Raw genomic sequence first — 25,599 nt, forward strand, 5'->3', positions numbered from 1 at the left:
TTATCAAGGCAGATATTACCAGTTTTGTAAGTATTTTAGTTGTTCCCAGCAAAAGATTGAATATAAACTAATGACTTGTATATAAGTAGTACTTCTAGGCTTCCTCTGTTGCAGGGGTTATTTATTCATAGTTTAAATTTAATATACTCATAAATAATAATGTACTCATACATTAATATGTGAGATAAATTTTTTATCAACATTTTTATATCAATGTAAGGTGGTGAAATATTATAAGTCAGAAAATGGCTGAAATAGAATGAAGCCTTTTATATCCTGTAGAACATTTTGAAATTTTAATTTGTTATGATACTTCCACTGCCCTTGCTTGATAGTTTATTTCTTCTAAACTGAAAAACATGGTGGAAAAACCACATTGATTTGAAAATGTTCTGTAACATATAAGACAATCTATTTCTGCCACTTGTACCTCTTTTCCCAAGCTCCCTAAATATTATAGAATTGATAAACTAATAACTTATTAGATATTAATGAAAAAATTAAAATTACATTGTATGAAATAAGTTTTATCTTTTAGCCAGGACTGTATCAAGGAGGAGATGAGATGTGCTCCTCCCAGGGCACAGGTACAAAGAGGGCACAAAATTAACTGTGAAACCATTTTCAAATTTAGGTTTAGCTTTTCTTTGCTAAGAACAGTGTTTTTATATTAAAACAATAAAGACTTTTATAGAAATTCTAAAAAATTGTTCAGACCTCCATTTTGGAAGAAGCAGATTTTTCAAAACCAAGGGGATCTTGCTACGGCCCTGCTTTAAGCAGTAGGCTTAATATAATGGATAAGGAAGTGTGCTTGTTTAGAGAACACTGGATAGAAGGTAATTAACCTCTAAAAAAACAAGTAAATAAAATTATATATATTAGAACAAAACAAAATAATTCCCTGTAAAACATGGCCAAAAGGTAGTTAACTGGTGTATACAATATTGGACACATTGAATTTTATGCATAAAAATAATTAGGAAAAATAAAAGAATATTTTTTTTTCAACCTTGATAAAAGATAATATTTTATTTATAATAAATATCCCCAAATATACAATAAACCTATTATTTAAATTATTCGGGAAGGAGATCTGTTGTTATTTCTTCATCTGCAAAGTCTTCATCGATAGCCCATGGTGTTTTCGGAGCTGCCATACCAGTCCTAGGTCTTTCCTGCAGTGGACCTAATGGGTCTGAATATCCAGCTTCTTCATGAAAAACCAAAATTATTGATGACATGAATAAAAAATGATTTCCTCAAACTGATATATAAATTAGTCTTTTAATTAATAAATTTTAATTTTGTCAATAATGGAACAAAAGTATATTGGTTTATTTAACACAGGATGAAGGAAATTCTGATTTCTTATCAATTAATAACAGAAAATTGTTCCAAAGTCTAGTCCAGATCTTAGGATCTTATTACAATGATTTTAGGCCAATGAAGATGGGTTAGACAAGGGAGAAAATAGACAATATATAAGACCATTTCAGTAGAAATACAAAGTTATTATGCAAACAAAATAAAACAGCAAAACTTTTTTGATAGTTATACAATTTTAAAACCAATAAGTAAATTTTGATCCATTAAGTCTGTATTAAATAGAAATATTATTCATTTATATACATAAAAGATCCAAATCGTCGATTCTGAATAATATTGATTCAAATTTAAAGGGAAACTGGTAACAATACCAATTGTGACATGAGATCTTCCTCCAGCTGAAGGCAGAGGAGATTCCATTTGTCCAGGGCTTGGACCACCTCTTCCACTTGAAGACCTTCCACTGCTTCTTCGCGAACCTATATTTATAAATTCATTAATAATAAAGATTATCAAATTAATGTAATTAATAAGTTGAAACTGAATTACCGGAACGACTACTGCTGATCCTTTCTCTTACTTCCTTTGTTTTTTCAGCTCTTTTCAATTCAAGTGCGTACTCATTTGTTTCTTTCAAACCCAAATCACTGCATAATTTTACAAGAAATTTTAAACCTAATCAGAAAACATTGTATGTTATAACGTATTTAGATGAAATACAATGTGAGTCTAGCAGTGTTAAAATATTTTATAGCAGAAATTATTGGAATAATAAAAAATAAACAAAACTGGAAATAAATTAGTATTATTGTGAAGGAATAAAATACAGAATATTATTATGAAAAGTACTTCACCCTTTTCTAATAAAATATCAATGGATTAGATCTATATACATATATATGAACATGGTCACCTCTCCTAAATTCAGCAATTTTTATTGAACTCTCACTGGGCCATAACATTGGCATGAGGTTTATCTTTTCAGAATATTGTTAATTCTCAAACCTAACTTTTCAATTTCCAGTGGAACATAGTACTTTTGTTAACAAATACTTATAATAAAGGAAATTTTAATACAAATTTATATCAGACCACTTTTTGATACAACATTGTCCATAAGGTTTGTTTGATATTCCACACTATTTACAAACAAATTGTCAAAAGAAAAAAAAATGTACATGAGGTTTGGCCATTTACATCTCAGATAAAAAAAAAACCCAAATTGAAATTGTCTTTAAATTTGATTCGACAACAGAATCGATATAAAAAAATATTCTATTGCATTCCAAAGTTTAGAGTTAGGTGCACTGGAGTAGAAGTATGGAAGATCAGAAAATTAACAATACTCTTTAAAGATAGACCGCATAACATAATTGTGATTCAGCAAAGATCAAATCAAAATTTGTTGAACTTATGGGAGGGTGAACATGGAAGGGTAGTGGGACACCCTATATATAGATGTATGTATACTTGAGGAACTTAGTTATAAAAGATGACTCCTTATACAATGTTAGAATGTTTGTTAATTACAATGTTTTACCTTCAACAAGAAGTCATTTACCATAACTTAATACCAGCATTATTCTTTTAAAAATAAAAATTTCCTTAAAATTCTTTCAAAAATGTATGAAATCATTGAATTCCTAATAAATGTTAAATACCATGTTTCACAACCAAGTAACTCATTTTTTGAACACCAAAGTACTTTCGCCTAGTACTTACATTCTATGTCACCAGGAAATTTTGCAAGTGTTTCTTTGTAAGTATTGAGAGCTGCTTGATAGTTTCCAGCTCGACGATGGCACGATCCAATCAAAAGGGGCCACTTCGTTTCGTTTGGTTGCATCAGAGCAGCTTTTTCGTAAAATTGTATAGCCTTTTCTGGCACTCGATGTGAAATATAATAAGAACCAAGCCAATCTAAGACCGACAGTTCAGAAGGAAGATATCTATAAGCCTAAAAACAATTATTATAAGATAGTTTCTCATTGTAATGAAGCCTCTCCAATAAATTAGCCATTAAGGTTTATGGAGCAATAATTGATATGCATACCTCATAATGATAGTGATAAGCTTGTTGTTTGTCATTATCACTATCATAAATTTCACCCAATTTTTGTAAAATACTCGGGTCAGATGGTACTAAGCTTAATAGCTGAAGAAACCTAAAAATAAGAAATTGATGAAAAGCTATTATTCACACAAAAGGTATGTCGCACACCAATTGCACTTTTACCTTCTGAATATACTCTTACCATTCAATCGCCTGGTCTAGATCTCCAACTAACTGATGGAGGTGAGCAAGTTGATAAAGAACTGGAGGATGAGAACTGAGAATAGAATGCAGTTTCAAAAAATAGTCAAGAGCATCTTCATATTCTCCTTGTTGTTTATGTAACAATCCTGAAAATATTTTTAAAATAATAATAATTTGAGAGCTAAATAAAACTAAAAACAACACAAATCAGTTTAACCTGAGCTAAAACAAAGAATGTGGATGCTTATGAGCTAAAACAATTTTTGAAAATTAGACTAGGCAGCTAGTTGTCTTTAATTTGAAGTATCTTTTTTTCCCTTTCTGAACAAAACTTTCCATCCATCCTGTTGTAGAAAATAGGTTTTATTAATTGGTTTGTAAAATAAAACAGTAGATGATGACACTGCTCTGGCATGAGATAGCTTAGCGTCCCTTATGTCCAGAACAGTCTGTCATGGCATCCATTAGTGAAAATACATTTCCTTATCTTTATTTATAAAACCCTCCCTTAATTCCACATTTCCTTGTTTTATTTTTGAAGTCAAACTTCTTTACCAATGTTCAACAACTAAAGAAAAAAAAATTAAACAGGAGCAAATTGATTTCATGACACGAGGGGACATTCACTATGAAATGGTAGTGATGGGAAACAATACTTGAAGTGTTTTGGACTTAGATTAAAATATCTCGAAAAATAAAAATTGCTGCTGCATAATGTAAGTGAGATAAATGTTCAGCACTTCATCCTCTTTGTAATAAACAATAATTCAAAATTGTGCCTTGATGCTACTCAAAGTTAGAGAGGTGAAAAGTGGCCATCACAAGCCAATCATATTAACATTTACAAATAATATGAATGATAATGTAAACTATAATTTCACAAATGGATAGTATAATTAAGTAAAACAATATTTAATAATCATAATTAAATAAGGAAATAAAAATGTTACTGTATTTTTGTAAAATAAATATCAATATTAATTTATTTTTTATTTTTATATTCATTTCTGGAAGTTTCACTTCTGTCAATTTTATTTCTTTCTTTTTTTGCTACTTTAAATTATTCAAGTATATGGACTATAAAAGTTCAAATTACTGAGGTTGTGGAAGGTGCATTGTTTTGAAGAATGCAACGTAATTGAAAAACTTTACACTAAAAATAGGAAAATGACCAAAAAAATAATACATGGTGCTAATACTTGATTATATATATATTTTAAACAGGTGTATTCTGAAATTTATTTTAAAAATTTTTCTTCACGTGAAATATAGCAAAAAACGTAAAATGAACTGATCATTATTTTAGGAAATATTTATGTGATACCTAAGTTGTAAAGTGCATCAATAGAAGAAGGATCATTGTCAAGAGCAAGGAGATAAAGATGCTTTGCTTTCTCCGAATCTCCTCTTGATAAGGCTACATTTCCTAGATTGACGTAAGCTCCTGAATTGTAACTATCCGCTTCTTTAGCTAATTCTCCATATTTTTCAGCTTCATCAAGGTTACCTTGCTAAAATATATAAATGTATGCATTAAGATTTAATAACAATGAAGTACTTATTTTTAAAAAATGTAGGTAAATATATTTAATATATATATTTATTTGAATTCAAATCATCTTTGTCAAATATACTTTTTAAAAAATTAATTTAGCTGAAAACACAAATTTGATACATCAACTAATAAGTGGGATTAGCAAATAATGGTGTTTAATTTAAGAATAATTTACAATAAATACATTAATACCTAAAAACATAACAAGTGAATTCTAATTCTAATAATTATTTATTGGTAATTTTAATAACCAAAAATGTGATAGATATTTTGTCACCCCTTACAAAAAAGAACCTATCTATGGAATAAGGAATTAACCAGAATTTTTTCAAAACTGTATTAACCATTCTTTTAAAGTATTTTCATTTCATAATTTTAACCCAAGATACAACATTTCTCTATATCATGCCAAATCCCCATTATAAAGTGGGGAGAGATTTATAATAAAGTTTGAAAAACCACTGCACTTGTAATAAGCAAATGTTTTAAAAATTAAGATAAGCCAGTCTGCCTTATGGTGATACTCATTAAATTGGAATTTTATTTATAGAGGTTTTGTTTCACTTTATTTGCCTTTTAAATTACCATTTGTTAATGGATTTTTTTTTGTAAAGATAGCTCTTACATAAATGAATACATACCCATAAAAGAATATTTATTTTTAATAGCACATCATCATGAGCTGAACTGCCTCTGAGCCACTGAGAACCAAATTACTTAGGGAACTATAATATGCCTTGTTATTTTCTATATTATGCTATGAGGAAAATCTAAATAAAAGTAATGAAGCAAGAGCATCAAGACACCAACGAGTTACTTTAATATTTAATGGTCACCATCCAAAATACTTACTAAGTAATGTATAAAAGATAAATCTGTTGCAGCCGTAGTTGCCAACCTAAGATCTCCTCTCTTCTGAAGAGCTTTGAGGGAATCAATGGCTTCATTGACTGAACCCTGTTTCAATGCTGCTAAAGCTTTATTTACTTCTAATTCACCAGCTAATGATGCATGGAAAGAGTTGTTTACGGCTTCTAAGCACCAGTTGTAACCTAGTATGCACATAAAATTCAGTATTATGCTTAAAAACAGGAGAAACTGTTGCAATAGACTAGTAGTTTCCAACCTGTAGAAGTTTGCAGACCACTAAACCAAAAATTAGCAGTTTCCCACTCTAGCAGCCCATTATCCTGAATTAATTTATTTATTTTTGTAGTTGTGTTTTTATTTCTATTTGTTATGCTTGAAGGTGTCAGGAGGAGGTTCCGTGAACCATGGATTGGGAACCACAGCTATAGACTGTATATTATAAAAAAACCGGCATTACCAAACATTAATCCAATCACATTCTTAATTTATTAAAGCATAAACAACATTAAGATTGAAAAAATTTATTTGTTAGGTGTAATATCCCTCCTTTACATATCAAAAAGCCATGACTAACATTGAAATTAACCAAGACCAATCAAATACCCACTGACCAGTTTTTAAATAGCAATGATAAAAATATTAATGTACTATAGTGTACCATTTACATCAGATAACAAGTGTTAATCGTAATAATCGTGAAAATAAATAAATTAATTAAAGATAATGGACTCTTAAAGTGGAAAAGAGAAACCCAGCATGGCATGGGTCAAGTTATTTAATGTAAATAAGAGAGAAAGAAAAAAGGTTAAGAGGGCCATCTTTGTACCTTATGATTTATTTCTAATTAATAATTTTCTACAATGGAGCAATAAAATTTTTAAACATTCTGAAGTGAAATAAACATGTATTTTTCATGTTTTACTTAATTTACATATTTTGGATTCCTTGCACACTAAATAATATGATTTTTTTTTTTAAAGTGGTAGTAATTATTTAATTTTTTATTCCCCCTAAACAATTGAAATTTTTCCAACAAAACTTATGCAAGTATCTGTTAGTTCAGATCTAATTGAGGGTCCATTGTCTAGGCATAAACTAAGTAAATCAAAACTAATTATGAATGACATTTTTTTGTGGGTAGATGAACTAAATAATAAATAGTGGTCAGAGAATAACTGCTAGTTGAAATATTAAAGACATACAACTTCTACTTTTTTTTATGAGTAGTCTCATATTTTTTTTTTCTCAAAATCTAAGTGCACTCATGATTCGATTCAATTTGAAAAAAATCTTGAATTTTTTTGGAACTTCATTATTCAAATTACATATTTTTTGTCCATATACAGTCCAGTAGGTTATTTTTCAAAATGTAGTTTTTTAACTTAGTAATTGAAGCAGTTGAAGTAATTGATTAGTAGAAAATCAATAGCTAACCAAAGGATAAAGTTTCAATTGAGGAGCGATAGTTTATTTTTTACCTTAATAGATCAGGGCTTTGGATAAAAGTAACTTCTTTACTAAAACCTAAAAATTGCTTTGAATAATTTGTATATTAATTTTATAGAGAATAATCATGTAATTACTTTATACAAAAAGATTAATTGAAATTTTTGTACTAAATTTACTACCTAGATTATAATTTACATCAATAACTGGAGAAATAAGTTTTGCAGCAGTGAGAATAGCAGAGTGGGCATATGATTTCAATTTTTTTTCAAGTCGACTGAGTTTATCATCTCTTATCAGTTCCATAACTAGCTTACTGCTTTCATTTGAGTCCTAAAACATGAATAAATTCTATTATGAAGATAAAATGTTGTACCAGCCTCAGAGCTAGGAGGTTAAATATTGATTTAATTACATCAACCTAACAGGTCTTTGAGAGTTTCGTGGTACCATGTCTTTGAAGGATATTTTACATTTATACCTCAGTAATTAATTATGGACAAAACATTTCTTTATATTATGATTTGAAAAAACAATATGACAAGTTAATATTAACCTGATTTTACAAGTAAATGATACTATAGAAGTGAGAGTAAATTTCATCCTGACCAGAGGAACTTATTAAGGTCTTTTGAGTTTCTCTGCACCTCTACAGCCTCTCCTAATTGAGTTAGTGTTGAAAATTTGTATATAAATGTTACAAAAGTCCCTTTTAGGGTCTCAATCTTTTTTTCCCACTCCTGCCATTTTTTTTTTTTACACACCATCAGAACTCCTCCCCGAACTGACTAGTGTCATTGTTTTCTTATTCTTATTTTATAGGGTTTTGCCTTCTCATGCCAGTGGACTAAATTAGACACCATTTGCCAAATATTACCAAAGATATTTTTATACAGACAATAGTGTTAAAACAGCTTCAACAATTTTGATGAAATTAACCTAAAGTATTCTTCTTAAAAATCTTTAAGTTTTTATAAGTAGAATAAGTCCCTTAAAAAAAAAAAAAACAGCAAAAAATAATATATGAAGAAAATAAACCTTCATTTACTCATAACTAGAAATGTATATCATAAAATTTAAGGTTTTTAAGTAATAATGAAACAATTAATTCACTTTACATCTGTTTTCAAAACAAAAATAAGATACAAAAATAGCGATATAAATCTACTTCTCACATTTTCTTTTTTCTAGAGCATTAAATCATTAATCATCAGATTATACAAGCAGATCTCTTCCTGGAACTTCAGATCGATGTGATTCTTGGCTTCCTCAATGAGCCTTCGCCAGGTGGCTTGATCCTGACAAGACACTTTCGAATTAAGAATACTTAGCTAAGTAGGAGTGTCCTTAGCAACCGCCTCTTCACACCACAGCTTTATCTCTTTGAGGTTTCATGGTATTTCAGTTAAAAGGGAACAGATTATCAGGCAACTTAATACTAGTGCTCCGAGTGAAGTGGAGGAGATACCTGCTTAGAGTGCCTAAAATCGCTCCTCTGTCTGAGTTGGCTATCAGATGTTATATGAACACTGGTCTCAATTTGAAGTGGAACAAGCTGGGTTGACATTCTGGTACCTTCTTTCAGGAATATCTTATGATATTTCTTTTTTCAGGCCAATAATTTGGAATACTCCCATCCTCCTCAAAGATTACCATTCCAGGACCTCAATGTTCAGAAAATGAGCACTATTTGAAGGTATAAATGATCCGTATACAATATGTGTATACAATATACATAAAAAATAAGTATATAAAACAATAACAAAATTTGAGAACCAAGTTTTTTTTTTTTTATAGAAAGTAAATTCTAATTAAAAATCACAAATACGTTGATCATTACCAACAATTAATGAAAGATGCAATTTTTATAATGAAGTGTGCTAAATTAATGATTTAAAAAATAAGAATGATAATACTGTTATCTGATATTTGTCTTCATCAATATCTAATCGACTATCCAGCAGGTTTTTAAAACTATGCTTCATCTTATCTTTATCACCCATGGCATAATGACAGAGCAAAGCAAATAATCCTAGAAAAACAAAAAATATATACGACAAGCTTAATAACCATCTGTGTTTCTGTGTTTCTGGAACAATAAATAAGATGTCAAACATTTTTTAACTCACCAGCTTTAAAATTAGGTCTTTCTTGCATAATATATTCAAAACTACTGCAAGCATCATTATATTGTCCAAGTCTCACAAATAGTAATCCAATATTATGCATTATTTTAACTCTTAAAAAAAGAAATGTAATTAAATCATAATAAATTAATAGTAATATTTTTTTTCGTTTTAGCCATATTTTTCCAATTACCTAAGATCTTTGAAAGTATTGGGAACTTGATCTAGAGCCATTCTGTACATTTTTATTGCTTTAGGGATCTGACCAGCTTTAGCATAAATGTTGCCCATATTAATTTTGAGTTGATTTGAATTCTGAAACATTCTATTTCTTATTATAACTGAATAACTATTCAAAGCTTCATTACTCATTTCATTATTCTCATATTGGCTTGCTAGGTTAAAAAGGACCTAAAGAATAAAATAGACACAGAAAATAAATTACATATTCCAAATTAAATAAAAACATTACAATGCTAATTCAATTCTACTACCAGGTATGTGAGATCAATGTTGTGGGTATCTCCAAGTCCAGCTTGTTCTTGTAAACGGATCAAATTTCTTTCTTTTGCGGATGCTTCTTTAGCTTTTTCAAGCGCTAAGGGGAAATTTTTTTTTGAAGCAGCAATACAAGATTCATCAACTAAAGACATAATGTTTTTTTCCTGTCTTTTAATTTTGTCTTCTACTCTGAAATTTTTAAAAAATGTAAATAGAATAATATTCAATTATTTACAACCGAAATATAATATATTATATTCCTATTAAATGAAGGATCTAAATAAAATTTTTAGTTTGTTAAACAATTAAAGATTCTTTACTTATTTAATCTGAATGTGCTGAGAAGTATTGAACATTTCATTAGAAAAATCACACCACTTAATGCCTATTTAATATTTTTATGTATACATATTTTATAGGATATTTAATTTTTATTTACATTTATTATTCAATTATAATAAAAAAAGGTTGAGGAAAATCAAATTTTTGTTTCATAAAATCCTTTTAAACTTCCTATAGAATATACATAATATTAACTTTTTTTTAAATCTCCTGCAAAGTTGTTTAAGAAGGGAATTGTTTAAAATGTACACCCAATATTACATGGTTAAATTATTTTCTAACCAGAATGTCAATATAGAGGTGACATAATTGATAATTAGTTTAAGTGGAAGATTATGATACGCCTAAGTAATAAAATAAAACATTAAAGCAACAAACATTATTACATTTATTTTTTCATTGTTATATAATGAGGCACCTTTCTTCTAGTAATTCAGATCTGCTCATTGATGATGTCATTGGTCCAACAACAAAACCAGAAGGTCCTCTTCTTTGTGAGGTATAGCCAGCACCGCTGACAGCAGTCATTGGTCTCTGGGCAGTATCAGTCCTACCAGTAACAGGTCTGAGTGGCATTCCGGTCACATCCTTGAACTTTGTATTATATCATAAATAAAAAAGTTGTAGTCATATTTCCTATAATGTTAAATATGTTATTTTGAACTGAAATTAAGTGCAATGGTAGGAATAAAGTACAGAATTCTCCAATGTTTCATAATGTTGATTTCTATAAAATTCATTCAGATTATATTAATTTATATAATGAAGTTGATATTCAGAGAGAATAATATGATTTAATAATTCATATTACAGATTTAGAAAAACTGAAATCATTCTCAGGTCTTTCATAGTATGGTTTGAAAAAAATAACTAATTATAAATCATTACTAAAAATTAAGTAATGACACTCATGACTCCAACAGCTTTATATATTTCATCTTAAAATAATTGTTTAAAATTACAAATAAAATAATTTAAAGGATCTGTAAATGGCATATCAATTCATAGAAATGATTTGAATTTTTTTTTAGAATCATTACTTATTTTTAAAAATAAAAAAACAAAAATTGTAATGGAAAAAATATAATCTTAAATTACCCCACTTGATGTACCAAGTCTCATTCCTGTTCCTGGTGTTTTGAATCCAGTTGGCTAATAGGAAACAGAACAAAATTTATTTCAACTATAATCAAAGAAAAAGATCTTATTAGTAATTAGTTATTAAGCTTACTATTCTCGCACGTCTTCCATAAGAAGACTTGAGGAGAGCTTCTTGAAGGAAAATATCTTGATCAATGTTTTTGGTATTAAATGCAGAATGATAGTCATTATATCCTTCATATAAATTGTCTTCAAAAGTTTCATTCACAGATGACATCATTTTACAACCCAAACGAAGATAAATTGTCAAGTAAAAAACGGAAGTTGAGAATGTTAATAAAACATGCCAAGTTGAAGTATAATAACTTTTCGGTAAATTAAATTACTTTTTGATTCATGAGTAAAAGCAGAGGGGAATAATTGCGTAGGGAAGTAAAAGGAAATAATTTATTCAAACTTAATAATGATTGTCTAGGAGATGGTATACATAAACAAAGTTATCGATTTCGTCTTTTGAAGATTCCCGCCCGAAACAGGCTGTTCTTGTACACCTAAAAATTCAAAAACTTACGCTAGAAATAACCTAAACAAATTAAGGTAGAAAACTCATAAAATGTATTTTAATTCCTTTATGACTTCTTATGTAATTAATCAATATGATTTCTTATTTTACCCCTGAAATATCAAAATTATTAAACATTTTTGATCAATTATTGGTAGTAATTTTTAGTAAATTCATTCAAATAAAAAATAAAAAGAAATTTTAGTCATACAATGTTTATTATTATAATTCAAAATTTAAATCAAATTTGCAAATTATGCTAACTATTTACTTATATCTCAGAGGCTTTTGCTTAGGCTCATGCTGGTTTCTCAGTTTCAGTTCTTCGCCTGGTTAGGTTATTAGACAACATGAAGTAAGTGATCTGTAATCTGTTAATATTTAATCAATCCTGCTGTTTGGAAGCATTATCTTTGATAAATAGTATGTTTAATTTAATAATTTGTTTTTTAGGATCGGTTTGTGTGCGTACAGTGGGTATAAAATTTACCCTGGACATGGGAAGACCATGGTCAAAGCTGATGGGAAGGTAACCTATTATCGATGTAATATTTAAAATTGAATAATCCTATTTTTCAATTTAATGATTGAGGCGTTTTTTCTACCTGGAAACTGACTAGAAGGAATTTTTTATAATGATATAAAGTTGGTTAAACAATGTTTTTTATTTTACCAGGAGTTACTTGCCATAACTTAACATCTATACAATTCGGTTATGAAAACAAATTTCCTGAAAATTCAACTATTTATATGATCCACCTTAAAAAAATCTGGTGATGCCAGAAACTTCAATTCATAACAAATTATAGTTACATATATTATGGCCAAATACCCAAATGCTTGGTTTAGTCATGATTCTTTATGGTAACATCTGCTTTCAGTAGTTGTTCTTTGTATGATAGAACAGTTTCAGGATCACTTTTGTGTTCTAAATCCCATTTATTATGATGAAACCTGTAGTAATTTAGTGTTGTTTAGCTATTATGTTTTTAATTAATTCTATTTGGCTATTGTTTATTATTTTTCAGACATTTACATTTTTAAACTCAAAATGTGAAGCTTCCCATCTAATGAGTAGAAATCCTCGTAAAGTTACTTGGACTGTCTTATACAGGTATTAGATACTTCTTCGTTGCAATGGTTTAATTTAATAACTTCATATGTGTTATGATTTCCTTATGTCCTTAGACGTAAACATAAGAAAGGTCAAGAAGAGGAGCAAAGTAAAAAACGTACTAGGAGAACTCAAAAGTTCCAGAGGGCCATTGTTGGTGCATCTCTCTCTGATATTATGGCAAAGAGAAACATGAAACCTGAAGTTAGAAAAGCTCAGAGAGAACAGGCAATTAGGTGAGTATATAAAATTTAGTTCTTAAATAAATTAAGAGCAATAGTATACCTCTAACAGCTTTGAGCTAATCTCTAATCAGGAGCCTCATGTCTACAGTTATGGAGTTTTTTTTTTATTAGAATTAAATGTTAATAAAATTAATCAAACTTCAAAGTTAAGTATTCAAACATTAACTCGTCATAGAGAAGAGAGAGAAAAACACTTAATTAAAAAAATGTTATGCTGCCCATCTTCATTGGCCTGCTTTATACACAGCATACTTATAACTAGTGAAGCACAGTTTTTTTATAATCCTATTATTAAAAATAGTCACAGCATATTTTTTTTTTAAATTGTCACATAATAAAAATTTATTTTGTGTGCAAGAATTATACATGATTTATTTTTTTATTTTTTATTATTTCTTCCCCTACACATTTTTTTCCCAGCTCTTTACCATTCTTTAAATCTAAAGAATCACTTGATAATCTGGCTTTCACTGATCCACCAATTTGGGTAATCCATTGCTACCATTCCTGATATAGCAATGAATTTATAAAATGTTACAGTAAATTGAAATGAAGCACCACCGTCCTCCAAGAAGAGAAAGTGAACAAGAAATCTGGTGTGATGTGCGCATTAGACAACTTATACCATTCTATTACATTTTTTAGTTCTACTGTTTACATCGTGTTACACACACACACTGACAAACCATTATGAGATGCTTGGCTATTTGGACTCAGGGGACCTTAAAATGTGGTTTTCCATAGAAAACTCAGTTTCAAAATTGTTCACAATCGCGATTCTTCCTCTTCTATTTACTTCATATGTATGAGTTCAAAAGTCCTTGTGGGCTATATTATACAGTAGTTAAAGTTCAGTAAAATTCTTTACTATAAACAGTGATTTGCAAAATTCAATTCAGAGCTCTCCTTGTTAGAAAAGTTAATAATGTATGTTACTTTTTCTCTAATGTAATAGTTGTAGAAGTAATATTAGAAGATATGTTAAGATCTTATTCTAGGCCATAGAGCTATATATTAGGATTACAAATAGTTTCTACCATTTGACGTAAGACTTAAGTTAATCATTGGTAACAATATAACCTAGAAGTATCAGTGATTCCATATCAGCATCACATAACTTTTTTTGTGGGAAAATGTCGTTTTGTATCAAATAAGCTTCATTTACAGGAACTTAAGATTTACTCTTTTAATTTGAAGAAATCTGCAGCTGATGTGCATGATTGCTTATAGAAGTATACATTGAGGCTGCTTCAAGTGAGAGAAGTTGCTGTGAATAGTTTCAAAAGTTTCATATTGTTTTAAAGCATTGCGAAAGATTCCAAAACAAGGAAATTAGGCAAGCTCCATATGAATTGAAGATAAGTGACATTTAAAGCTAATCATGAATAAAATGCTAGTTGTCAGGGATATTAAACAAAGAGTTTTGCATTTTATATCATGTATACAGTTTGTATTACTGGTAATGAAAAATGAATCAACTGGGATAATCCAAAGAAGTGAAAATTGTGGGGGTTAGCTGTTAATGCTTAAAGATTGACAGCTAAATCTCATATTGTACAGTGGGATCAGCTTGGTGTCATGTATTAAAAGTTGTTCAAACTGAGTAAAACCATTACTGGAGCTCTACCAAACAAAATTAATTTAATTGAGCCAAGCACTGAAGAAAAAAATGTGCCCATTACTAATCTATACAAAATTAGAACTTGTCTTTTGTTGCGTTGCTGGTCAAAACCTGTTTGAAAACACTTAATTGGGAAGTTCAACCCCTTTGTCACTTTCGATTATCACTTTTTCCAGTTGATGGCACATGGTCTGTCTGAGCAGTACTTTAGATTGTAAGAAGATGATAAAAATTGGGTCGATTTGCAGATAGGCTCAATAGATAAGGAGTTCTAATGCAGTATCGGATTACTGCTAGTAAGAGGGAAAAAATGTAGATAATGTTGGACAATGCTTTGAATAAAATGTAATCTACCGTTCTTTCAGAATAAATTCCTAATTTTTTTGAGAAAATTATGGAAACTTATTTGTACATTTAGTTGAGTGTAGTTCATGTCAGTATAATTAACCATAGTTGAGATTCACAACTATTTATAATGAGTTGGCCAGTCTAGAATTATAGGTAGCATAGGTATAAAACTTAAAGAAGAGGTCCTGGTTTAGTTATTAATTGATGTGTGAGATGGCATTAAGATTATAATATTTTTATATATATTTTGTATATTTATAGGGCTGCTAAAGAACAGAAGAAGGCAACTAAGGCTGCCAAGAAACCTGAAAAAGTACCTCCTAAGGTATGTTGATTATTGAAGTGGAATCTTAGTAAAATATTTTATAAATGATATTTTAACTTTCCCTCTCCTTTAAAGCCATTTTATGAAAATTGAAGTATCTTAATAATTGCTGTGATGTTAAGGAAAACTTTTGCAGATGAATATTTCAAAAGTTTTGTTGACTTTGCTTCTAGAAATTTAGTGATTTCACGCTATGACTTCTTCTAATGTTCAATTGATCGTTCAACTTTGACCTTTTTTAAAATGTGTGTAATAGATAGAGGAGGAAGGTTGGGGGAGAATGAATCTGAGTGGTGGCCTGATCTATCTGTTACATTCTAATTTAGTTGAAAAAAATGGGCTAAATTAGAGTGAAGCAGAGGAGCCTTAGTGGGTGTCCGCTTAATACTTAATGTTTTCTTAACAGGTCCAACTGGAGATCAAAGAATTTTATTATTTTTTAAATTGACTAGAGCTCCTAAATGATTTTAAAATTAATAAAATTCTTTATTTAACCAATAGATGGAATGTAATCAATGTTTTGTTTGACTTATCTAACTCAATTTTCTTGAAAATTTGGGATTGTCCAATCCTGTTTTCAACACCCACCCGTTGTTGAATTTAAATATTAAAAAGTTCTACACTTTTTTTTTTAATTAAACCTGTCACACTCATGGATTAACTGAAATTGTGTTATGAGAAAAATTTATTTTTTAAAATAATTTATTATGTATTTAAAGTTTATTTTTATATCCAAAATTTAGAATCTAAGTAGAAGAGCAAATTTCTCAATTTTATATCTGTCAGATGATGGATCTTGTTAATCTAGTGTACATTATTTTGTTTAAATTTGATTTTTCATTTCTTAAATTGGTGATCGAAACTATATCATATGACTTGTATAACATTTTTATTTTTAGGGATGCTTTCATTCCTAATTGAAAACAATAGTAATTGTTTTCATTATTTTTGTTAAAAACATCCATTACTTCAAACTATTGTCTAAATTGGAAACATGAATGAAATAAGGATTTTGTCAATTTTTATTGATAAATTTATTTTATTTTTTAGGTTAAACAGCCTTCAAAGCAGAAGGCAACAAAGGTGCAACAGAAATCTGCTCCAAGAGTTGGTGGAAAACGATAATTTTTTTTGTATTTTGAATAAATACGTTTTATTGTAAGGTTTTTCTGTTTTTTCTTACTCAATTACCGAAAACTTTGATGTGAGTGCATGTTGTACCAGCTTTTCATCATAGACCTGACGAGTTCTTTTCAGAAGTCTCATCAATCTAACCCTTACATTGGCTTACAGTGTCAGTCTTATTCTTATTTTAAAGTGATGAGGAAAGAATTTTATTATCAAATGTTTTCAGCTAACATCATATAAAAAATCACAGTAAAGAAATGTGTTAGTACAATGTAAATAAGTTAGTTGAGTTATACAAAAAATGTATATAAGTTATTTAGTTTTGAAAGATTTAGGTACTAAAAAATTTAAACCAACTGTCTAAACATTACATAATTATATTGGAAAGGAAATCTGTTTTTTATTTATTTCTTGGTCTTTATTAGGAGGCTTTCAGGCTCCTTAGTGACTTCTCTAATAATAATATTCTTTTTTATTCTGGGATTGATCCCTTTAGAATAATATACATGTGTCAAAATTAGGCTTTAGAGCCTCAGAGTAAAATACAAAATTATAAAACTTCATAAAATGTAATAAAATAATGAATTTGAAAAGATAAAAATGAACAACAATAATTAACAGAACATATAAAGTAAGAATAGAACAAATAAAATAAAAACATTAGATGACTTAACACTTCTGATAATAAATAAGAAAAAAAAATGATAAAAAATAAAATACAATTAAACTAAAAATAATAAATGAAAAGGTACAATTTCTGCTAATATGCATATTTACAAGTAAAAACGAAAATATGAAACATGTACAGAAAATATATAAACCTTATTGGGTGGACCTTGGTGGTGGAAGATAAGAGGTTTGAAGATTGGTAGGGTATTAGAACGAGGAATAAAGGAGGGAATAGAATCCCATAGGGAAGATGAACAGATGAGGAAAGATCTACCAAAGGCTGTGGTTCATGGGCAGTTACATATAAGGCTGTGAGCGGGAATGCACTGAGGATTTAAATTGAAGGATATCAGAGATGTACGATGGACGACAGGATTGGATAACTTAGTTGAGGAAGGAAGCAAGAAAATATTTATGGCGAAAGGAGGGGGTAAAGGCACTTAAACTCTTCTTATAATCGGGTGAAAGAGGCGTCCCTGGGAACCTCAAAGATGAATTGTTCAAAGTAATTAATTAATCTTTTTAATTTTGCAATCGAGACACCCCTATAAGCCACACAGCAATAATCAAAGTGAGGAAATACTAAGAAAGTACCAGGAGCCTACGGGTTTCAAAAGGAAGTAGGTGACGAAGATAATTTAAATGCCTTAAGGGTGGAGAAGGTACGATGGGAAATATCAGAGACATGGTTTTTCCAGGAGAGAGTTGGGTCTATAGTGACACCAAGGTTTTTAACTTATGTATGGAATTGTATTAGATTGTTGTTTAGGAATAAGGTTGGAATATGAAGAATAGTTTTCAGAAGGTGATTGGATCCTATTACATCTACATATAATGTATGTAGTAACTGAAGTTCAAAATAACTTCTCAATTTTCATACTCGGGCTAGATTTAAGTTACATTGCTCGTGAAATTGTTAGGTTGCTTAAGTTTAAGGTGTCAAACCCAATAAACATACAAACATTAATGTGTTTTATTGTTGAATTTATAATTAGTTTATTAGATTGTTGGAAAATTCAGGTAATTTGTTTTCTATGTCTTAAAAATTACTGAAGTGTGTTTCATTGTCTTGAGTTAAAAGAAGCAAATGCTAAGGGTCTGCACCTAAAGCAGAAATATTTCCGCTTATCAAATTTTTTAACAGGTGTTACTATCATAAATAATAGTTTTCTTTTGAAGAGATTATTTTTTTTTTAGTCATTTTATATTATTTATATTTAAACTAACTAAAATAACTCCACATTTTATTTATTTTTGTTCCTATTCCGAGTCAGTCCTTACCAAGAAGATGTGGAAGAAAGTTTAGGTGGTTTTCGATGAATTTGTGTCTGGAAATACACAAATTGTGGGTCTGGCCAGCTTAAACTTTAAGCTAATGTCCTTGATTGTATATACAACGAAAAGCATGGGCTCTTGAAATGAAATTCAAAAATGTTACATTGAAAATTCATTAATTATCTTTCCCAAATGAAAAATTATTTTACAGATTTACCTGCCTTTAATGATTTCTTACTGCAGCAAAGGACAGTTTTGCAACATTAAAACATGTAAAAAGTGAGTTATGGCACATAATCAAAAAGATCATCTAAGTATCCAGTACTAATGAATTTGGAATGTTATTTACTTAAAGCAAGGTTCATCAATTCAATCAAGAAGCTGGTTGGTGAGGTTCCATCTGAGAGAAAATAGTAACTGTAATGTTTAATGTATGTGTTGATGACATCTAATAACTTTTTTTTAATGTGAACAAAGTGTTTATTATTAACGGGAATAATATATTAATTTTTTTATTGATGAATTTATTATTATACAATTTAAGAAAGGTCATCATCACTATCATCTTCTGTTTCTTCTTTTTCTTCTGTTAATTTTTTAGCTTCAGTAATAATCAAGCCCGCTAGCATGAATACTTTATAAGCATATAAAATTTCGTCTATTACACCACACATTTCTGGATTACTAATCTTATCCACCGTGGAACTAGTTTGTTGTAATGTTGATGGAGTAATACTTTTCTTTGATTTTGGAGCAAGTATTTTTCTTTCTTTTCTCAGAGGAAATACGACCTTCACGTGTCCTGGTAGATGTTTCAACTTTCCACTAGCCCATGGTAAACTAAAAGAAAAAGCAAATTTAATATTTAATGTATGCACTAGTTTTTAAGTGTGAAGGATCCTTGTTTGTAGGGATATATTATGATATGGCCTTTTTATGTGACAGAACAATTGATTCAATTATATCAATAAATTTATTAATATTAAACTTTCCATAAATAATAATAATTTATAATATGAACTCCATTTTATACCTGCCCATCTGTCATTTGTGAAGTTTATTTAAATTTGATTTTCTAGTCTGAAAAACTTTTATTGTGAAAAATGTCAGTTTATACTATAAAAAATAAATAAATCAAGTATGAAGAAAGTTATATAGCCTAAAAAAAGTAATATTTTAAAATGACAGCTAATAAAGCTGACTGATAAATAAATAAAATGGTATTGAATATATATATTATATTATCTATCGTATCAATATAATATATTTTACAGGGCTCTGAGCAATACAAAATATTTCAGGGCTGCTAGGGGTTTTTTCAAATGAGTCAAGTATCTATGAGAGGGTGAGGTTGTCTGAGGACCTCCTAAAGGTTTGTGATGAACAAGTCATTTATTAAATTTTCGTTTGGTGTGGGGCATGAGCCTCCAGACAGTAGCTATAATAATTAAAATAATAGTAACTATAATAATTTAAAAAAAGATTTTTAGAAAATGGTCCAGGTGGCGGTCAAGATATATAAAAAAATTGTATAAAAACTAATTGATAGTTTTTCTGATATTTTTTTGTACCTTTCTTGACTGCCATCCAGACCATATTCTGTCAATTAATTTCATATGGCCATCTATTAATCTTGAAATAATTAAAAAGGTTTAAAATTTTAATAGATAAAAACTCAAAAATGAATAAGATCTTTCTTTATATTTTTTTAAGAGAGGGAAAAGGTGCTCTAACTAAATTTTTAAAGTAATTAAATTTAAAATTATAAAACATACATGTGGAAAAGCTATAAATATGACAGTTATTTTGAAAATTGGATTAAGATTTTGTTCTAAGGAATAATTTGTAGGATAGCCACAGAAAGTATTTATACTATTTCTATTCAATAAATGTTTTTTTAATGATGTTTACTAGCGAGATACTGCTGATAATAACCCTTAGTGGATAAAAGTCCTAGTAAGGGATCAACCTTACTCTGCTACCTTATTCTTTTTATTGTATGTTGCTTTCATTTAAAACATACCCCACAGGTTTTTGATTTTCATCAATGTCTATAAATTCTCTAGTTCTTTCTGCTAAACAGTAATCATGTGAACATCCTTCAGTCTTATGTCTCCCCGATGGAATATACCGTTTATCATTTGTTGCTACAAGCTGTAATTATACACTTTAAAATTATAATTGTCCATTGATGGTTGCAGATGTTTGTCAATCAATGATACGATTGTTGGGATCAGTCATAATGAATACAGCATACTTTTGTAGATTATTCATCGTTTTTCCAGTTCAAATTTAATTTTTAGTGAATTTTTTCAGGACTAAAAAGCAAAGATAATGGACCTATTCATTTTATGCTGAAATGTGAGCAAAAAATAATGAATCATTTATGTATTGTCCTTAACAATCATATCACTAATTTAAAATTATACTACTGAATAATTAAAATTGGATCCCTATAACTTATATTTTTTACTATTATTTTTTCACAATAACATTATTTCCTTCAATCAAATTTCTTTCTATGGAAGAAAACACACTACATGCAGAACTAATGATTTACATTTGTTTGGTTGATAATCAATTAAGTTTGTGGCACCTATCTTTTACAATTATTTGTCATTATCTGTTGTGTGAAAACATTAAAGTAACCTTGGATTGTTCCTGTTGTGTTTGAGATTGTTTGATTTATAAGCTTTTTATCATGTTTTAATATCAATATTTTGCTAACATTTGATGTGTATAGTGCTTAAGAAGCTTGTGTGTGTTATCTTGCTTGATTTTTTAACGTTTTAAGAGGATTTTTTGCCTAAACTGTCAGCAAGTTCATTTCCGTTATGACTTAATCTAAACCATATCAATTTTAGGCTTCCTATCAAAAACAAAAAAGTAAATTTTGTCTTATTAATTGAATTGAGTTGTTATAGATCTTTGATGTATTCAGTTTTTACAATGAGTATCCTGCTCGTGATGTTACATAACAATGTGCCCGAAGTTAATGAGATGTTTGTAGTCTTTAACATAGCTAATATTTCTATCTGGTTGTTGGAACACTTAGTTCTTATCTGTATTGTTGATCATAAATCAGAGCCTATACACTTTTGCATTATCATACAACCTGGTTTATTTCCTAACAATTCATTTGATTATACTTCAATGATAAATGTGATTATTATTTTATTTGTTTGCGGTATTTATTCAAAGCTGTCAAATAGTGTAGACAAGCAGGGAACTAGCTGGATAATAATTGTGTAAATGGCATCATGGAAAGTAATACCCAAGAACAACTGTTTCTCTTCAATTTACAGGTCAAGATCCTTCATCCAGGTGTTATTGGGCAAATAGGTTGTGAGCATGTCACAAAAGAGAGATTTAAAGTGTTTTTATGAATTATCCTGATATCATTTGTAGTGGTAGATCTGTTTGTGTTTTTTAACTGGTTAGATGTAGAAGCATGTATAGTAATGTTTTTAATGTACCATAGAGCTTTGGTTATAATCCTAAAATGTTTTTAATGAATAATTTGAACTCCTTTTGGCTGTTCTGTTTACCTGTAAAGCCTAAGTTCATTGGGATTTAAGAAATATATATTATAAATCAGGTATATTTTGATAGATACTTGTAGGATAGATATTACAAAACATTTATATAATGAATTACAAGGGGGAGTAGAATTCTTAATTCAATTTGAAATTCGTTTTTGACAAAATTTGATAGATATTACAAAACATTTATATAATGAATTACAAAGGGGAGTAGAATTCTTAATTCAATTTGAAATTCGTTTTTGACAAAATTTGATAGATATTACAAAACATTTATATAATGAAGTACAAAGGGGAGTAGAATTCTTAATTCAATTTGAAATTCGTTTTTGACAAAATTTGATAGATATTACAAAACATTTATATAATGAACTACAAAGGGGAGTAGAATTCCTAATTTAATTTGAAATTCGTTTTTGACAAAATTTTATGAAGTACTGGAAGATAGGTTGACCTTTAGGTTTATAATAACAAAAGATGGTCTAGGTGTGGTCAATGGAAAAACTCCAATAGTTTTATTACTATTTGAGTTTTTCTTTGATCACATCTAGACCATCATACTTTTAAGATTTTATGAAATTTTAAAGTAATTAGCAGATTAAAAGTAAAAATGATACTATATTTTGATCTATATTTTTTTTAATTCATGGAATCTTTATCTAATTAGAGCCATTCATTCAACTAATTGTTACAAACTTAAAAACTGACAAGTTAAACAGTTTATCCTCCTTGTGGGACATGCTCTAGTAGAGTAATAGTCTATGAATATAAAAAATAACTTTTACCTTTAAATAATTTTCTTGAATATTGGAATAAGTGTTACAATATATGATAAAAGAAATTTAATATGGATTTTATATTTTAAATTTTATAGGCTTGTATTTTTTTATAAGGTTTAAAAAAAAAAGATTGAATTATATATTTTATTCAAGTGTAAAGTGTATCAAAAATTACTACATTTCAATATTAACTGTTATAAAAAAAAAAAAATTTGATGGATGTTAAAAAAGTTATGTTGAGTGATGAAAGATGAAACTAATATGCAATATATGCAAAGTTCTTTATTTTAAATGGTTGAGTTTATCATAGATGTGTTTGAATAACTTCATTGGTGGCTTGAAACTACGAATAAATTAAAATACTGGAAGATCGATTGATTGACCGTATGTAATAATAAAATGAAGATGGTCTGGATATGGTCGAAGAAAAACTGAAATAGTCATAAAAATATTTATTATGACCCGTTTTGCCCCATGTTGTAGGGCTTCATCAGGGCTAAAAAAAGACACAAACACTTAAATGATGTAAACAGAAATGAACAAAGTAAATGAAAAATTAAAAAGATGTACAGTGAAACGTAAAATTAAATAAGAATAATAAAAGGTTTTAGATAATTATTGAAAACAGAAATAACAACTGATAATAAAATAAAATATAGTACACACTAAAAGATGGAAAAGGGGGAATAAGAATAAAATCAAGAATAAAGGAAGATGATGAACAAGATAAGAAACATATCTTTCAGACTAGAGGTCAGTGCAAAAGTGAACGGTTGACAGGAAGTTATAGAGAAGTAATGGGAATTGACGGTTAAAAATGCATTACATTTGAAAATGAAATGTCGGCTCATAATAAATAGTTATACGATTATTTGTTTTTCTTTGACCACACCCAGACCAACTTCTATTTTATTTTAATAAATTAAAATGTTTTTCCTTTATGAGAATATTATCAAGAATCAATAATTATTATTAATAATTATGTTTTTAAGTTGATCATGCATACTATTAACATTGGTATAAATTTTATCAACTTACAGGTAGTCGCCGTTTAGTAAATGGTTTGGTGTATAGAAGAATTAGTTTTTTCTTTAAATTTCTTCTTCGCTTTGAAAGCCTCATGATTATGTTTTACTAAGTGAAGTACTTTAAATAAACATTTCCTTGATACCGACTACCATCATATTAGAAATGTGATTATATCAAAATATGTGGTTAATGGAAAACCATTAACAGCAATTTTTTTTGGTAATCATCACCAATCTTTTTAGTCAACCAAGCAAATTTATATATAACCTTTCAACATGTATAAAATAAACTCACATTTTTCAATATTGAAAATTATAAAATCAAATTTTAGATTCTAGTACCACATGTTATTTTTCATAAATTGATACATTTTAAGTAATTAAAAGAGATAAAATATTAACTCATTGTGTATGTAAGAGGATATTAATGAACACTTCTAAAATTCAATAAAATTTATTATGATCAACTAACTATTCATACAACTTACTAATACATATTTATTAATAAATCTTTATCAAAATTTCACTACAAATAGGAACATATTTTCATTTATTGATATATTCAATTTAAAATATAATTGTTTAAAAATACATTTATTAATACTATTTGTTAAATTACAAACATCAAAATGTCACTAATTTAAAATAATAAATGGTTTTGTACAATGGAATTAATAATTTTTTTTAAAATAAACATATTTATCAATTTCAATCAAAGCCAGTTATTAAATTATTTTTAAATTTTTTTTTACATATATAACAGCCTTTTTTCTTTCTAAAAATGGTTAGGAAAAGAATTTTAAAAAAAGAAATAATAGAAGATTAACATATTTATATTTATAATAGCGTAAATTTTTTATGTGTGTGTATATATATATATATATATATATGTATATATTCAGTCATTTATAGGCTATATTGTACATCTGTAACATAATTCTTTATCTAATACTAATATTAAGCTTTTCCTATGGGCTTAATGGTTATAAAAGTCAGCAGGTTATTAAGAAGAAGAGGAGCATTAAAATAAATTCAAGAAAAATTGTAGATATAAACAAAACATTTCACATACATTTGAATAAATCAAAGACCATAGAAATAAATAACTTAGTAAATAAAAATTAATTATTTCAAAGAAAGTTCAAAACTTATAAAAGATAATAAACTTAATTAAGTGGTATGTTAATACTGAATTTTATTCTTCTGAATAGTTTACTTATTGCTTCAAATAAGAATTTAAATTCACTTACTGAATAGTTTACATATTACTTCAAAAAGGTGGGTGACATTATTCATGTGTTCCTATCTAAATAGGTAATTAGTTTTATTCCTTCCTTAGAGAACCACTCAAGCTTTAGTGATCAGAGTAATAACTGGATTTAGAGATAAATCTAAAAACAAACTGCAGTATTCATTAATTCTAACTGGTTGGAATA

At 28.3% G+C, this 25,599-nt stretch overlaps 3 protein-coding genes across 4 annotated transcripts; 1 reads left to right on the top strand and 2 right to left on the bottom strand.

The window, feature by feature from the left end:
• Window positions 1–885: 885 nt before the first annotated feature.
• On the bottom strand, window positions 886–12,156 carry nompB (intraflagellar transport protein 88-like protein nompB). Of its 2 annotated transcripts, XM_014422599.3 has the most exons (16): window positions 11,658–12,156; window positions 11,525–11,578; window positions 10,845–11,020; window positions 10,078–10,273; window positions 9,777–9,994; window positions 9,587–9,696; window positions 9,374–9,489; window positions 7,640–7,790; window positions 5,994–6,193; window positions 4,911–5,097; window positions 3,585–3,732; window positions 3,383–3,494; window positions 3,052–3,286; window positions 1,879–2,004; window positions 1,701–1,808; window positions 886–1,213 (listed from the first exon to the last, which is right to left on the bottom strand). In XM_014422599.3, the coding sequence occupies exons 1-16, from the start codon at window positions 11,805–11,807 to the stop codon at window positions 1,080–1,082; spliced, it is 2,421 nt and encodes an 806-aa protein (XP_014278085.1). In that variant the 5' UTR covers window positions 11,808–12,156; the 3' UTR covers window positions 886–1,079. The 2 variants fall into 2 exon arrangements, with proteins under 2 accessions (XP_014278085.1, XP_014278086.1); XM_014422600.3 differs by lacking the exons at window positions 11,525–11,578; window positions 11,658–12,156 and having other exon boundaries at window positions 10,813–10,953.
• A 136-nt stretch (window positions 12,157–12,292) lies between these two features.
• On the top strand, window positions 12,293–16,908 carry RpL24 (ribosomal protein L24). The gene is made up of 6 exons (XM_014422601.3): window positions 12,293–12,444; window positions 12,543–12,618; window positions 13,118–13,203; window positions 13,278–13,439; window positions 15,679–15,742; window positions 16,793–16,908. The coding sequence occupies exons 1-6, from the start codon at window positions 12,440–12,442 to the stop codon at window positions 16,865–16,867; spliced, it is 468 nt and encodes a 155-aa protein (XP_014278087.1). The 5' UTR covers window positions 12,293–12,439; the 3' UTR covers window positions 16,868–16,908.
• Window positions 16,909–19,310: 2,402 nt separating this feature from the next.
• Window positions 19,311–24,504, bottom strand: LOC106681970 (uncharacterized). Its single transcript, XM_014422580.2, has 3 exons — window positions 24,174–24,504; window positions 20,838–20,968; window positions 19,311–19,654 (listed from the first exon to the last, which is right to left on the bottom strand). The coding sequence occupies exons 1-3, from the start codon at window positions 24,255–24,257 to the stop codon at window positions 19,354–19,356; spliced, it is 516 nt and encodes a 171-aa protein (XP_014278066.1). The 5' UTR covers window positions 24,258–24,504; the 3' UTR covers window positions 19,311–19,353.
• Between the last annotated feature and the right edge of the window lie 1,095 nt (window positions 24,505–25,599).

This window comes from Halyomorpha halys, unplaced genomic scaffold, assembly GCF_000696795.3.
Source record: "Halyomorpha halys isolate HHAL.00 unplaced genomic scaffold, Hhal_1.1 Scaffold380.1, whole genome shotgun sequence".
NCBI lineage: Eukaryota > Metazoa > Arthropoda > Insecta > Hemiptera > Pentatomidae > Halyomorpha > Halyomorpha halys.